General features: G+C 59.7%; 1 protein-coding gene across 1 annotated transcript in view; it reads left to right on the top strand.

Annotated features, from left to right (window-relative positions):
* Positions 1 to 1,684: 1,684 nt before the first annotated feature.
* Positions 1,685 to 16,511, top strand: part of FAM20C (FAM20C golgi associated secretory pathway kinase) — a 36,814-nt gene continuing 21,987 nt past the window's right edge. Inside the window, exons 1-3 of the mRNA XM_060125247.1 lie at positions 1,685 to 3,324; positions 5,060 to 5,235; positions 10,391 to 10,469. Coding sequence (XP_059981230.1) covers positions 2,711 to 3,324; positions 5,060 to 5,235; positions 10,391 to 10,469 — 869 coding nt within the window. The 5' untranslated portion in view covers positions 1,685 to 2,710. The remainder of the gene's footprint in view (positions 3,325 to 5,059; positions 5,236 to 10,390; positions 10,470 to 16,511) is intronic.

Below are 16,511 nucleotides of genomic sequence, written 5' to 3'. Positions count from 1 at the left end.
CCGCCCACCCCACGGACACTGAACATGGGAGGCCTGGGTGGGTGGGTGGGGCGCTGGAGCCTATAGAACCTCCAGGCCGAGGCAGACGCCGTGGTGACCACAGACCTAAGCTCCTTCCTGCCGGGTTCCCCCTCCCCCAGATGGGGGTTGGTGCTTCTCAACCTCCATCTCAGTTTGCACAGCATCTCCTTGGCCTCTCTGAGTAAACCTTGTCCAAAGTTACCTCTTCTGCACACAAATGGTGCTGTCAGTGTGAGAGGGAGGGAGGGAGGAGCTCCATCTCCAGGGGATGAAAATGCCCCCAAATGCTCCATTTCCAGTCAAGTCCACCTTCACTCTCTCGTCCCCACCCACCCCCAGCCCTGGCCCCAACACATCCTCCAGATCCAGTTCCAGGAGGGCCCAGCCCTTCACTTACTTCAGATGGCCTCAGAAACATCTATTTCACTGACTTGCTGGGCTGGGACCCCCCTCCTTCACCCCAAGTATCTAATGGGCGCCTTCTGAATGTCAGGCACTGGGCCAGGCACTGAGATTCAATGGTGAGTCTCAGGGAAAATGGACCCTGAATCCATGCAAGAGAAAACTGCAGTCCTGAGAAGGCAGTACAGTGAGTCAATGGGAGACTAGGGGTCCCACCCCAGGGCTCCCACCAGAGACTGGCTCCCCTCAGTCCTGCCAGAGAGGCTTCGTCCTTGGAAACTTCAGCCCCTGAAGGGCAGGGGGCAGTGAGCCTGGTGGTAGGTGTGTTTGTGACGTCTCCTTTGGCCAGGTTCACTTACCTTCCCAGCTATGACTATAGGCCGAAATGCACATTAGTATTCCCTACTGGGGGGCTTCCCTGGTGGCACAGTGGTTAAGAATCCGCCTGCCAATGCAGGGGACACGGGTTCCAGCCCTGGTCCGCGAAGACTTCACATGCCACGGAGCAACTAAGCCCGTGAGCCACACCTCCTGAAGCACGTGCGCCTAGAGCCCGAACTCGGCAACAAAAGAAGCCACCGCAATGAGAAGCCCGCGCACCACAACAAAGAGTAGCCCCCGCTCTCCGTAACTGAAGAAAGCCCGCGCGCAGCAACAAAGACCTAACGCAGTCAAAAATAAATAAATAAAATTAATTAATTAAAAAAAAATTCCCTATTGCGGGCTGGGGGTCCAGAAGCTGTGTGGGCACAGAAGTACCACGCCCCTGGCTGCAGGTGGCCAAGTCTGCGCATCTGGCGAGGCCAACTGACACACACACACACACACACACACACACACACACACACACGCGTCCCGCCCAAAGCGAGGGAGGTGCCGCCTCCCGCACACACCGGGCACCTCTCTGTGCCAAGCGAATTCTAACTGGGGCACCGGCGCCGCCATAGTTAAGGCGCAGGCGTGGTCCCCTCGAGGTGGGAGGGGGCCCCAGCGTGCAGGAGCCTCGCCCCGGTGCGGGCCTCCCCTCCGGATTTGGGCCAACACTCCGCTCCTCTCATCGTCTCCCGCGGTGGCGACCCCAACGCCCCCTCCTCCTCCCCTTCGCCGGCAGCCTGGGGCGCGGCACCCGCCCAAGGCGGGGGCGTGGGGCATAAGGTCGCCGCCCAGAGGGAGCTCATCCGGCGGCGCAGACGCCCAGCGCCTCCGGGGAGGGACTTGGCCTGGGTTCTGGTCCTCGGCTTATCGGGGAGGAGCCGAGAGGCTGCAGCTGGCGGCGGCCTGCCCCGAGTGGGCCGAGGTCCTGGGCGCGGCAGCCAGGCCCGGGAGCCCTTCTCGGCAGAACCCGCAGCGCGGGATCAGCGCCGTCTGCTTTCCTGTCTTCTCTGGGCAAACCGCGGGAAGAAAGCGCCCTCTCTTTAGCGGGCCGGGAGCTGCAGAGCATCGCGGGGCGCGGCCGAGGGGAGGAGAAAACAGAGGGAGCAGCGTAGGCCCGGGCTCGCGGGGCTGCGGCTCCGCCAATCTGCGGGCGCTGACGCGGGGGGCGGCTCCGCGGCGCTCGGATATCTGACCGCCCGGGGAGAGGCTCGGCTGTGCGGGGGCTGCGCTCCGGAGACGGCCGGTGCACCTGCCCGGGGACTTCGCCGGACGCTCCGTGCGCCACCCCCCCGCTCCCGCCCCCTCCTCGGTCCCCGCGGCCCTGCGCCCTCATTCCCCTCCAGGTCCCCGCCTGCGGGCCGCAGCGTGAGAGAACCGAGCCCTGCCCGAAGGAGCCGCCCCTTCTCCGCCCGGCCGGCTCGGCGCCTAGCGCGGCCCACGGAGCAGCGCAAGAGACTTCGCCGAGCCTCGGATCGGATTGCGCCGCGCGGTCGCCTCCACCCCCCACCCCAGGCCGCTGCGCCTTGGCCGAGATGGGCCTAAGTGTCCGGCCCCTGCGCGCCTGATGAGCGCGGCCGCGGCCCCGGAGACCCAAGCGGGCCGCTACGTGCGCGGGGCCTCCCCGAGCTGCGCCCCCAGCTTCGCGGACGAGGGCCGCTGGGCCCGGCCGGCTGAGGGCGCGGCCGCTCCGGAGAGGCGAGAGGGAGTGGCCCCGAAATGGCCCGGCGAGCGGGCGCTTTGGCGGTGGGCGCCCTACGCGTGGGACAGCCCCGGGACGAGTAGCTGGCCGACGCCAGATGGACCTTGATCCGCGCCGCGGCACCGCGTTCGTGCCAAGCCAAGACTAGAAGGGCACGGGCGGAGCGCGCTCTGGGGGCGCCCGGAGTTCCAGGCCCCGCTCGCCCGCCGGGCCATGAAGATGATCCTGGTGCGCAGATTCCGCGTGCTCATCCTGATGGCGTTCCTGGTGGCCTGCGCGCTGCACATCGTGCTGGATCTGCTGCCCAAGCTGGAGCGGAGCGGAGCGCAGCCCTCGGGGGAACCCGGCTGCTCCTGCGCGCAGCCCGCGGCCGAGGCGGCGGCACCCGGCTGGGCCCAGGCGCGCGGACGCCCGGGGGAGCCCCCGGCAGCAGCCTCCGCCGCCGGCGACGCGGGCTGGCCCAACAAGCACACACTGCGCATCCTGCAGGACTTCAGCTCCGACCCTTCCTCCAACCTCACGTCCCACTCGCTTGAGAAACTGCCACCCGCAGCCGAACCGGTCGAGGGCGCCTTGCCGGGGCAGGATCCCGGCGCCCTGCGACCCTTAGACCCCGGTCACCGGCCGCTGCTCAGAGGCCACGGGACGCGTGGACCTGTGCCGCCCCCCGGCCCGAGCGGGGACGGCTCCCTCCTGGCCAGGCTGTTCCAGCACCCACTGTACCAGGCAGCCATTCCGCCGCTAACGGAGGACGATGTCCTCTTCAACGTGAACAGCGACATCAGGTTCAACCCCAAGGCGGCGGCGGCGGCGGAGAACCCAGACTGGTGAGTGGGGCTGCAGCTGCTGAGGTGGGTGCTGGCAGGCCCGACACCCAAGGCAGCCAAGCGCCCCTTGAGAATAAAGATCCTTGCACATCCAAGGCGCTGTGTAAAGAGGCTCAGGGTCAGAGACTCGCAGAGGGCGTGGACCCCAAGGCAGAGGCCCCAGGAAGGGGAGCTTTGTGGGGCGGGCAGCGTGCAGGCTCTGGGCACTGCCTTTGTCTCCAGAATGACTGCCTCCCTGAGAAGGGCTGCTGGGTGCTTTGGGAGCTGTTTCCTGTGGCCACTGACCTGGAAGGCAGACATGGCAGGCAGGAGCCGGGAAGAGTGAGTTCTGCATTTACAGGAAAGCAGTGCTGGCCTGCAAGGCCCTGGTCACTGGCTCACAAAGGGACTCAGGCAGTGAGTGAAGGCGCTTCCTTGGGAAGCCGCTGCCTGCAGGTGCTTTTGGCAGCACCGCTCTGCTGGACGTGTCGGGGAGGTCTGGAGAGGCCTCAGGAGCCTGGTAAACCAGTCCCTGGGAAAACATTAGCAGAGGGGCATGCTGGCGCCCATGGGGCATAACCAAGGGGTTCTCCCCCTGCCCAGGCTGCAAGGGGGTGACAGCTTCCTAAAGGGCGAGTAGCATCCCCCAGGAGCATCTCTTTAAACTGTCCTGCTTTAACCCCTCCCCCCCAGGCCCTCCTCAGCCACACAGATCAAAATAAGCAGATGCTGCTGCCCTGGGTGGTGAAATATTAACCAACAGCAAGGTCACGATAAATAAGTACCTGCAAAGGTTACACAGGCAACAGAGGGGAAAGGCCAGGTTTCCAAAACATCTCATAAAATCCTTTCTCCTTTGCAGTTGGACCAGACCCAGTGTTTTCTGTCTAAACACACCAAGGTGTTTAGTGGCCTCTGAGCTTTGTCTGCTGGCCAGGTTCACGGAAACGCTCAGAAATTTGAGAGGCAGAGCAGTGTGCTAGGCCTGGGCCTCTTTGTAGGAGAGACAGAGCCCAGAGCCAGTGGTCAGTGATGGGGCCCTTGGGCAGCTTCTCGTAACCCATCGTGTCCATTGTGGGGCAGAACTTGGGGCTGAAAAGGCCTCACTTGCAGGTGAATTAGCGCTTAGACAAGTTCCGCTTTTCCCTCCAGCGGCAAACAGGGCCTGTCCTCCCCCAGACTGGCCCTTTGGCTCAAGAGACAAGGATGGGCCACGTTGGCAGCAGGTCCTCGATTTGGGCCTCGGCTGGAGTGAGTGCCACTTTCCTCTCTCCCCACCCACGGCTGCTTCCTGAAAATCAAATTTAGTCTCTTGAATCACTGCTGTCCCAAGGCAGAGCACCCAGCGAAGGCTTCCGCCAGACTGGGCTCATCTGCCCCCAGGAAGCCGGCAGCCCCTCGCACCCCAGGCTGACATCATGCTTGTCAGGTGTTTCAGTGACCCTGGGCCAGACGCGGCGGGGCTTCGCGCTGACGGTCTGGGTTTGGTCTGCTTTAGTTAGAGCTGTCTGTGGCGTCTCCCAAGGGTAAGTGAGAATTACAGGCCTTCAAATATATTATTAGCTGGTGGAACAAAGGCCACAGAGAAAGTGCGGACGTCGCAGGGCCCTGTTTGAGTAGAGGCACCTCTGAGTAAATCCATGTTTGCTTGGCTCCAAAGTGAAAACCTTGGCATCGATGCCAACTCCCCCATCCATCTCGAGACCTTGCTGTTCTGTTCTTTCCCTGTTGACCTGGGTCACCTTCATTTGTGCAGGCCACACGAAGGTCCTGAGGATGAATTCCTACCCACAGGGGACACGGCCGTGGACTCCTATCCCAACTGGCTCAAATTCCACATCGGCATCAACCGCTATGAGTTGTACTCTCGACACAACCCAGCTGTGGAGGCCCTGCTGCGTGACCTCGGCGCCCAGAAGATCACCAGTGTTGGTAGGTGACCTCCCTGCCCGGCCAGCTCTCCTTGCTGGTGCCTCACCTCGCGGGCGAGTTATACTGGCAGCCTTCCCAGAGGAGGCGCCTGCAGGCCTTCGATGCTCTCAGTATTTGGGGGCAGCAGGAGGCCGTCTTCTGCTGTTGCAAGATGAGCATGGCGGGGCAATACGCCGCCCCCAGTCCTGTTGTTCTGCTGCAGGGGGTGCCCCACGGGTCCCCCCCGCGGGTTAAGAAGAGGCCCCCCTGGCAGCTGCAGGGAGACGCCTTGGAGAGCTCGGCCTCTTCTGGTTGTCTGGGGAGGCTCTGCCTCAGAGCCCACCTGGTGCTCCTGGGGTTCGTGTGGGCGGGGAGTGACTAGGGCTCAGCTCTACCCAGGGCAGAGCCCCATACGCGGAGTAGTTTGGAGGAGACGCCTCTGAGTTCTTTGGGATCTGCTGAATCAGAAGTTTCAGGGCATCCAGTTACTGGTTCCAGGAAGGTGTGCCGGCAGTGGTTTCTGAGCGTGGAGGTTTGACGCCATTGTTCTCGGGCCTGTAGGCAACTGTTTGTGAAGGTCCCGATGAGTCACTAATAGCTCCAAGGGCAGAGCGGGTGGGCAGAGGCCCTGGGTGGGAGGGCCAGTCCCAGGAGGCGCGAAGGGTGGAGGGAGGCCCCAGGAGCACGCGTGCTGGGGGCAGGGGGTTCCAGGCACTGTCTTACTGGCGTCTGGGCCATCCTGAGGCTGAAGGGGCTCTGCCAACCTGGGCTGATGCCGGGGAGCCTGGAGTTGCCTGTGAGGCTGGCGCCCGGGTCTCCAGAGCGCTTTAGACGCTGTGCTGGGTGCTCCGCCCGGTGCTGAGCTGCTTGGCAGCACCCTTCTCCCTGGCATATGGTTGTTCACCCTGAGAGAGAACTCGCCGGGACACGACGGTGGTCTCCCCTCCTTCTTGCTGCCCAGGAGGAATCTGAGTGCCTCCCGGCCCCCAGCCCCACCCAGCCCTCCTCCTGTGCTGGAAGGCAATCCGTGCGGACGAAGAGGACTGCAAGGGAGAGGCCACAGCCGGGGTGTCCCCTTCTCTCCTGAGTAGACGAGGTTGTTCGAGAAACATCCAATGCGATGACCGTTTGTCATCTGTTCAGTGGATTCTCTTGAGCACCTCCTGCATCCCAGGGCCCCTTTCTGGGCCGTGGGAGTTGGGGGTGAATCCAGCCTCAACAAGCTTCTGCTGCGTCCTGACTTGCACATGCCGATGGACAGATAAAGTCGAGAGTGATTACAAGGCGGCGACCTCCACCTGGGAGGACCAGGTCTTGAATGGGGCGAAGGCTTCCATGATGGAAGGCGGCAGGGAGCGTGGGCCTTTCGGAAAAATGACAACAGCATTTTAAAGTTGGGGTTTAGGGAAGTGCAGCATTCATGCTTGCAGGCTGCTGTCCGCCCCAGTCTCCCATCTGTCAAGTGGGCTCGGGCACGTTGCATCTTATTTCAAGAAGATGGACAGTGCACCCAGGCTTGTACAGTATTAACTCAGGCTTTGTGCAGGGTCTTGGTTAGAGGCAGGGCTGCAAGGATCCCACATGCCAGCCAGGCTCGCCATAGCCCTCAGGGGACAGACAGCCTCCCAGCTCTCACTGGACGTTGCCCTGTGCAGAGAGCAGAGCCCAGGAGCCCAGGAGCCCAGGGAGCCGCCGGAGGCCGAGGACAGCCCTCGGGGGCTCACAGGCAGCTTTGCCCGCCCTGGGCACCCTCCTCCCCCATTCTCCCGGGGGCCTGGCCTTGGGGCACCCCCACCCCCTTTGGCTTGCTCTGCGCATGGCAGGGTGACCTGGGGTGAGTGCCTGCCCATCTGTGTCCTGTGGGCTGTTTGAGCTGATCTCACCCACTGGACTACCCTGGCCTAGGTGGTCCTAACCCAGCATGTTCCTTGGGGCCGTGGGCCGGTCAGAGCCCAGGCTGGCATTCACAGGTGCCTGACGAGTATGGCAAGGTTGACTTGGTGGGACCCCGGGTATCATCACCCACAGCGAACAGCAGGCCTGGTGTGTCCCGGCTCCCCCAGTCACGAGTCAGCGTGACTCTGGGCAGATGGGTTAACTTCTGTGGGCCTCCCCACGTCTCCTGTGGATCACAGACGTGGTCATATCCTCGACCCTGTAATCTCCAGCTTGCAAATCTGAAATCATAACCCATTTGACAGCAAAACCCGACCCAACATGAACGGACATGGAGGCAAAGCCTAAAATGAGAGACTGTTAAACCCTTGTTTTTCTCACTTGGAGTGAATGTTCCCATGGAGTGCATTTAATTCCGGGGTTCTCCCCCGACCCGCTCAGGGCTACAGGATCTGTGGGATGGATACACCACCTGCAACTCTTGTCATCTGAAATTTTCAAAACCCCTGAACATTTCTGCCCCAGAGATTTTGAAGACGAGCGTGGACCCATGAAACCTGCCTCCCAGGGCTGTTGAGAGGTGTTGGTGAGGAAGAGATGGGAGCAGAGGCTAGGCAGCGTCCCCGCTCGTTACCTGTGCGTGGGGCGGCCAGCAATGGGCAAGCTGGAGCCTGCTGAAGGCCTCCGCCGGACGCTCAGCCCCACTGTGTGCGGCTTTGTGCCTGGAGGTGCTCCCAGCAAGTTCACACTTGAGAGGAGGCCCCTCTTCCTGAGGAAGCAGGACATCTTCTCACCTGGAGCCCAGTGGAGCCCCCGGGAGCATGGCTGCAAGTGTCCAGGCCCAGGCTCCTGCCGGGCGGGGAGCAGGGGAGGGCTGGCCCGGCCAGGCTGCAGGCGTCCCCGGGGGTGTCTGCCCCCACATCCAGCTGGTCGTTTTTGTTGGACACCCAGCTGCTGAGACAGCAGCCTCTGACTGGGCCCTTAGCTTAGCAGAGCCACTGGGTGGGTCTGCAGACCGGGGTCCCTGGACAAGAGCTGTCTGCTGCTGGAGGCCCTGCCCCTGGCACTGCTGTGGCCTGGGGGGGGTGCAGCCCTCGGAGGCCCCATGGGAGCCGGGAACCTGCCTTGGGAGTCAGGGTTCAACAGCGCCGTCCGTCCTTTTGAGCTTAAAGTGGAAGAAGAGCTAGAAATCCAGCCCGTCTCCTGACCCCACCCTGCAAATCGGGGGGCAGGCCTCCGGGAGGGCAGCCTTGCCCACGGTCAGCACATCTCCGCCCCCAGCTCTGGGCTGTGTCTGGACCCAGATGGTCACTTCAGTCTTGGAACGTGAGCCCAGAAGTGGTGTGGCGATGAGAACAGGTCCTGCGAGGCCCCCGATGCTTTCCCTCAGAACAGCTCCGTCAAGGCGCCCCGTTCAGAACCCCTTGATCCACTCACAAAACTCATGTGGCCAGCGGAGATTTCTTTAGAGCTGGCCTCCCGGCTGCTTAGCAATGGCTATTAGCTGCCTTTAAAGAGGCTCAGGACCCTGAAGCCAGGCCTGCAGAGGCTTTGGCTGGGCCAGTGATAGTGTTGATAATTAAATCACTGTTGTGCACAATCATGGATGCAAAGAATAAATGACACAATTAACTACTCCGTACTTGGAGTTACTTAAAAAGAAGTCACTCAGCAGGAGAGGATTCGGGCAGCCTCTGGCCTGAAGCACAGACCCCACAGTTGCTCATCCAGATCAGGGCAAGGCCCTGGGTGGTGCCGAGCAGTGGAGACGCGGCTCCACGGGACAGAAGTCCTGGGCGCTCACTCACCTGCTAGGACAGCAGCCCAGGGGGCCGGAGGGCCGCCCTGCCTAATAAGCGGGCTGCTCAGGAAGGTGGCTCTGGGCCCAGAAGGGCTACAGTCCCCCTCCTTCCCCGGGGAAACCACCGCATCGTGCTCCACGTCAGTCCCCGGAGCCTGGCTCCACTGACCCGGAGGAAGGGAACTGAAAATGCCCAGTAAGCTGGACGCCCATGCCCAGGGCCGGAGGGGCCTTCAGTCATCCTGGAGGAGGGACAAAGGCCGCCCCAGGGGACCCGGAGAAGGCGGTGAATAGCTGAGGTCCTCCTCGTGTCTCTCCGCTGTCGGGTTGAAGGTCAAAAACAAAACCTGTGCGTTGCTGGCCCAGCTGCACCCCCGGCGCTTGCCTTCTCCATTTTGGACCGTTGGCAGCCACGGCCCCGGAATCCAGCAGGCGTGTGTTCCGACTGGGTTCCGTCTAAGTCCAGGGCGGGAGCTGGTTTCTACCTGGGGCAGTGCTGTGGTTTCCCTCGCAAGTAAGCAGAACTGCCCCATAAGGGTGAGCTGGAGGGTAGCAAATCACGGCGTCAGGCGTAGTCCAGGCCGGAAGCTGTTGCTTCTCGAACATCCTGGGGCCTGTGTCATGGCCTGAAGTCTGGGCTGCACCCCCAAGTTGGGCCGAGGACCCAGGCCAGGGCACAGGCTTACGTGGGGCAGGTGCCCACGGGGCTGGCCCCTCAGTGCCTGTAAATGGACGCGCTCTCGCCTTTCTCCGTGGCGATGGGGTGGGCGGGGAGAACAGAGAACCCAGCGGCTCCTGGTGTCACATTCTCCAAACTTGAGCCGTCCTTGGGCCAGGCCTCACTTCTTCGGACCCTTAAATCAAGGCAGGGGCTGTGAAAACAGCTGGACCAGCGTCCTGACCGTGACCCCTAAGGACAGACGTTGGTCCTACTTCACAGATGAACTGGCCGAGGCCGAGGGCACAACGTCAGTGGCCCTGCTGGCGTCCCCGTGCTCACCTGAGTCCCCTGAGGCACCGACGAGTGGGTCTCAGCCCTGCCCCCAGCCCCTGGGGGAGGCTGGGTGGGTGTGGTGAGCCCCCTTCAACAGAGGGGGCCGAGGTCGGAGCAAGCGGAGACACTGTCTAGGGCGCCAGCTGGCGCCACCGCACACCCAACCCTCCAGTGTGGCAACCTCCCGCCACCTCTGCCGTCGGCCCATTTTCCCAGGCCCCGTCCACCCTCCTCAGCACGGCTCCTCCAGCCCCTGGTTGGCGCTTCCTGACCCTGAAACATCTGCCTGCCCCGGGCCGTGGTCCCGGACCCTCCCCACTCCACCGCCACGACCCTCACATTTGCACCCATACCCTGACCTAACCCCACAGCCTCAGGCCACCGCTACCCGGGGGTCCCCCCAGAGCCTGGAGCAGTGCATCATCAAGCTCACGGGCCTGCCCCAAGGCAGCAGGTGACCCTGTATTCTTTCCCTCCTGTTGCAGCCATGAAGTCGGGGGGCACACAACTCAAGCTCATCATGACCTTCCAGAACTACGGGCAAGCGCTGTTCAAACCCATGAAGTAAGTGCCGGGCCGGTGGGGGTCAGGCGCGAGGGGCTGTGGTCGGGAGTGCGCGGATCGTGCGATCTGGGTCTCAGCCTCTCAGCTCCGCTCTCCTCGCCCGAGAGCAGCCAGACTCTATGTCTGTGAATGCGCACAGCCGTGCCCGTAAAACTGTTTCTAAAGCTGGTGGCCAGCGATTGACCCCGATCCCGACTCCAGCTGAAACAGAAGCTGCCGCCAAAGTCAAAACGAACCCCTCAGCGGCCCCTGAAAACCGCGGGGCTGGTGGAGAAGGGACTACCCCGGAAATGAGCAGCTGTGGTCTGTGATGTCCACTCTCATGGTCCTGGGGCTTGCTTGTCCCGCATGGGCCCAGTTGTTCGCCATCTTTGGTTAGTTTCAAACAGGGCCTTTTTTTTTTTTTTTTAACATCTTTATTGGGGTATAATTGCTTTACAGTGGTGTGTTAGTTTCTGCTTTATAACAAAGTGAATCAGCTATACATATACATATGTTCCCATATCTCTTCCCTCTTGCGTCTCCCTCCCTCCCACCCTCCCTGTCCCACCCCTCCAGGCGATCACAAAGCACCGAGCTGATCTCCCTGTGCTATGCGGCTGCTTCCCACTAGCTATCTACCTTACCAAACAGGGCCTTTTTTGCACTGTTGAGACGGTTCATTGTTTTTAAAGCATGGGTTGCACCCCCAAAAGCCCATGAGGCCATTCAGGTCATGTGGGGCTGCTGGGCTGGGTGGGGACTGCGGCAAAGCTCCAGGGCATGGGCCCCCCCAGAAGGAGCAGCTATCCGTGACCAGGGCGGACGGCCAGCCTGGTTCACACAGGACAGAACCCCAACGTTCATGAGGGGTGATGTGGGCGAGGTGAGGCCTAGGCTGCATGTGGGCTCCTTGGGGAAGGTTCTGGAGGGGAGGGGGCTCCTCATAGAACTTTCTGGCCACCGTGGGCTCCTCTGTGCCCTCTCAGATTGGAGCTTGAGTAGAGGGGCCCCTTCCAGGCCTCTTGATGTCGCAACAGTGAGTATGGAACTGTGTGGGGAGGAGGGTGTGCCAGGCGGGGTCGAGCTCAGATGTTGCATTGACGGCCAGGTGACAGGTGGGCCTGGACCCCTCCCTGGCAGGAAGCCAGGACGATAGCTGAAAACCACAATGTCTTTGTCGCCCCGTCGGCCACACAGGCCCCCCCGTCTCGGTGGTGTATTGTCCACAGTCCAGTAAGTCGTCTCCAGATGCGCCCAGAGCTATGTAAGTTGAAGATTCTGAATTAATTAGGTGGTAGTATTTTTCCTCTGAGATCTTGAAGGATGTATGCTGAGAGGGTCTAGAGAGGAACAGCCCTGAGGTGGAGGTAGAGCCTGGGGGGCCCGCAAAGTGTAATTTACGTGGTTTGTGCACGACCATTTAAAGTTGTTTTTTTTTAAATTTATTTATTTTTATTTTTGGCTGCGTTGGGTCTTCGTTGCTGTGCGCGGGCTCTAGGCGCGTGCGGGCTTCAGTAGTTGTGGCTCACGGGCTCTAGGGTGCGGGCTTCGGTAGTTGTGGTGCGCGGGCCTAGTTGTTGCGCGGCATGTGGGATCTTCCCGGGCCAGGGTTCGAACCTGTGTCCCCTGCATTGGCAGGCGGATTCTTAACCAGGGAAGCCCCACCATTTAAAGTTTAATGGGTATATATTTTTAATAGACATTGAAAAATATTTAAATAGGGCATTAGCCCATGAGTTGCTGAGTATTCTTGCTTTAGTGTTAAAGTAAGATTTTTTAGCACCTTTATCAAGATGTAATTTACATATTTCATAATTCAGCCACTTAAAGTCTACAGTTCAGTAGCTTTCAGTGTATTCACGGAACCGTGCACCCATCGCCACAATTTTAGAGCCTTTTCGTTGCTCCAGAAAAAGCCTGTCCGATGCTGCCCTCCCTCCAGGCCTGGACAGCCGCTGGGCTACTCTCTGCCTCCGTGGACTTGGCCAGCTTGGAGTTTCATGTAAACAGAATCACACACTATCTGATTCTTTGTGTCTGCGTCTCTCACTGAGCATCATGTGTTCAGGGTTCATCCACGTTGTGGCCGGTGTCAGAGCTTCCTTCCTTTCTGTGGCCGAACAACACTCCCCAGTGTGGATGGGCCACATTTTACTTGTACTTTCATCCGTTAATGGGCGTTGGAGTTATTTCCGCTTATTGGCTGTATGAATAACGCTGTATGAACATTCATGTACAGGTTTTGGGGTGGACATGTTTTCATTTCTCCCGGCTGTATGCCTGGGAGTGGAATTGCTGGGTCACATAATAACTAAGTGCGACTGTTTGAAGAGCTGCAGACGCTTTTCCTCGGCGGCTACGTATCGTGTGGTCCCGCCAGCCACCTCCACGTGCTGCTCGTCAGTACTTGTCTTTAGCCGCCTTTTCGGTCCTCGCCATCTTGGTGGGTGTGTGACGTGGTGTCTCCTTGAGGTTCTGATTCATAGTTGTCTACTGACGAGTGGTGTCGAGTGTCTTTTCATGTCCTTGTTGGTCATTTAGATCTTCTTTGGAGAAATGTCTGTTCACATCTTTTGCTGTTGTTTAGTTCATTGTCTTTCCATTAGTAAATTGTAAGAATTCTTTATATATTTTGGATATAAGACCCTTATCACATACGTGGTGTCCTTTGAGGCACAAGTTTCTCATTCTGAGGATGTTGGATTTAACTATTATGTTGTTGTAGCTCGTGCTTTTGGTGTAGTATTTAAATTGTAATATCGAAAACTGTACATGCTAGGTAACAGTGGTGCAGCTGATTGTGGGTGGCTGAAGTTCAGAGGCACTGGTGTATCCACAGAGACGACAGGCCTGGCAAGGCCATTGTCGTGTGACCTCCAGTAAATTCACCCCCTTACTGGGACTCAGTTTATCCATCTGTCAACAGAGGCATTGTAGGAAGAGGTTTGAGGTCTAAACTCTGTTGGATTGGTTTAGGAGACAGGGCACCAAGTTTATAGAAGGAAGCAGGAGGAGCTGGTATTTGGCAAGATGGGGTGGGGCTGGGCAGATGCACTAGAGTGTACGGGCTTTGCAATAGGATTCAACCTGCTTCTTGGAAAGGAAGCGTCCAGGTGTGCCCGTAACACTAGCTGTGACCGCCTGCTGGCAGAGGTACGCGTTCAGTCACCCCACGAGCACTGAGCCCGGCCTGGCCTCCTGCCAGGTGCAGGGAATGCGGGCGTGACTCAGGCCCGGCACTGCTGCTGCTTAGGGTGGGATGGAGAGCGGTGTGTCTGCTCCACTGCGCAGGGCCTGGTCCTCGGTGGGTGCCACACGTACGTCTGCAGAACGAACAAGAGAACGAGCCACTGACGGCAGACGGGAGACTGAGGGCTGGTGAGCACTTGGGAGGCAGCTGGAAGTTTCTCAGAAGTGACCTCCAGCTGAGGCCTGAGCACAGGTGTGACGCTCAGGAGGACAGCCTGGAGGAGGCAGCACAGTCCAGGACCGGGCGGCTTCTACAGTCTGGAGGACCAGTGCTGTTGTGCAGAGTACATCACGGGGCTGTTTATACTGAGGTTCATTTAAGTGAGATGAAGTTACAACCTAGTCTCTCGGCACACCAGCCACACCTGAGGCGTCAGGGGCTGCACATAACTGGTGGTGCCGTGTTGGACACGCCCAGCATCACAGGAAGTTCTGTGGGACAGTTCTGTGTTTGAGCACAGAACTCGAGGGGAGACGGGTCCAGGCAGCTGGAGAGGGGCAGCGGTCAGACTCTGCAGGGCATCTGGGCCTGGATGTTGGGATTTTTTCCAGGAGTGTCAGTCAGCCACGTTATACGGGGAGGGTGGGAGGGCTAATCGGGTGTCGGATGGGAGGTGCTGGCGTCTGCGCCTGAGGAGGCGTGAGGATGGGGGATGAGCGTGGCTCTTAGAGGCACTTGGGAGAGGAAGACCCCCTGGGCACAGTGACGGACGTGGTCGGGGCTGAGAGAGTGAAGCCTTCCAACCTAGGTGCCAGTGGCCTGCGGGGCCGTGCGGGGTGGGGGGTGGGGGTCCAGGCAGGGAGCAGGTGCACGTGGAGGCACCTAGAAGGTGAGGCCTAGCCGTAGAGAGTATCCTTGCTGTGTGAGCTTGCAACACTCCCTCCCCTCTCTGGGCCTTGGTTGCCTTACGCTGCACGAGGCTGGATTACAGGAGGCTTCGGGCCCCTGCCCTATGGGACCTCTGTATCTCCAGTAAGGAAGACGGTGAACTCAGCACCGGTGGGGCTCCCGGAGCCACTGCAGTCGCCTCCCCGAGTCAGCCCTTGCTCTTGATTGGCTGGTGAGCTGGAGTTTGCAGTTGTGACTTGCAGACATTCGAGGGATGATGACTATTTGGTGCGCTTGAGCAGGGGCTATTTAGGGCACAGCAGCTGAATGCAGGCTGGAAACGGAGCTGCAGCCGCGCTTGTGCTCAGGTCACTTGCCAGCAGGCGACCCGTCGCTCCCCGCGGCCTGGCGAGGCTGCTTTAACGGTCCGTTTTCACCAAAACAGCCGGGCCGCCTCCTGAGCGTTTGGAATCCGGAGCTACAGCGCCCTCTGTGCCGTGTGTGTTTTGGGATCCAAAGCGTGTTCAGACGCAGGGAGGGAAGGAAAGCACACCTGCCCCCGTGGTAGCTTTGAGGGGAAAATAGCTCCAACAGCAAGACGACACCTCCAGTACAGACGAGCCGGTCGCTGGTGTTCCACAGACCCGGCATCACTTGCAAAGCAGAAGAAGAGAAAAACCCCACGGGCCAGGCTCAGTGAGTCTGAAATGGGTCGAGTCTGGCTCACTGAGCACTTGTCAGGCAGGGCTGAGGAGCTGGGGCGACAGTGGAAGGCGCCCCCAAAGAAGGCACCACCCCCACAGCCTGGAGGCAGATGGGACCGAGGTCGTGGGTGCAGGAAAGGGCGCCATGCCAGACACAGTGCCTCACGGACCCAGAGAGGGAGGCCACTGTTACCCCACAGACCTTGTGGACAAGGAGACTGAGGCTCAGAGTGCCCGAGGGCACCCAAGGGCACTGGCCAGCAGTAGATGTGGCTGGAGTGACCACTGCACTGTCCCTACTCAGATCTCAGCGCAGTGGTCATCATCGTCTCTGATGTCGTTAACGTGTGGGTTCGTTTCTGGTTCCTTAATTTATAACAACAGCTGAGCTCTAACCCTGTGTGTCCACACCGTGTGAGTGTCCCAGGCTGCCGTCGGGAAGCATCACTACCCGGGCAGCTTAGAGAGTCAGGAAGCTCTTCTTCCTCAGTCCCGGAGGCCAGAGGCAGAAACCACAGTGTCGCAGGACCGCCTCCCCGAAGGCTTCTGGAGGGTCCTTCCTGCCTCTTCCGGCTTCTGGGCGTGGCTGTCGATCCTTGGCGTTCTGTGGCTTGTGGCCAGGTCACTCCCTTTTCTGCCTCTGTTGTCGCATGGCCTCTCCTGCGGGTCTGTGTCCAAATTCCCTCTTCTTATAAGGACACCAGTCACTGGACTCAGGGCCAGCCTGATCCACTATGACCTTTTCTTAATGAACCCCACCTGCCAAGTCCCTATTTCCACATAAGGCCACAGTCACAGGTCCCCAGGGTTAGGGCTTAAACATCCCATTTTGGGGAACACAATTCAACCCTTTCCAACATCCAGGTAAGACTATATTCCGTGTATACCCGCACCTCTTCCCAGTGCCTGGGTGACGAAAGGTAGGAAAGAGTTTTCATCTTCACGGCTGATGCATTCACCCGCCGCCCCGCCTGCCTGGGTCTCCTCTGTGTGTTGTATGAGGAGGGTCAGTTAGATCAAGGGCAAATATTATCAGTGCTGGTAAATTCCAATACAATTTTAGCTTTACCGGCACTTGTAATTCCCCACTTTCCCGCCTTCTTAAAATGCACGTTTCTGTTGAGTTGGAACGTTCATATGGAAATGCACACAGATGGTAAGCGGGTGTTTACAACACGCGCCAGTAACCAGGTGACCAGGTAACCAGCACCAGGTCAGGACCAACTGACAGCGCCCAGACCCCTGTGGCCGCTGCAGTTTCCTCCTCCCAGGGTGGCC

This window comes from Lagenorhynchus albirostris, chromosome 15, assembly GCF_949774975.1.
Source record: "Lagenorhynchus albirostris chromosome 15, mLagAlb1.1, whole genome shotgun sequence".
In the NCBI taxonomy this organism is placed as follows: Eukaryota; Metazoa; Chordata; class Mammalia; order Artiodactyla; family Delphinidae; genus Lagenorhynchus; species Lagenorhynchus albirostris.
The sequence above is the reverse complement of the archived record's forward strand: the minus strand, read 5'-3'. Positions and strand labels throughout refer to the sequence as shown.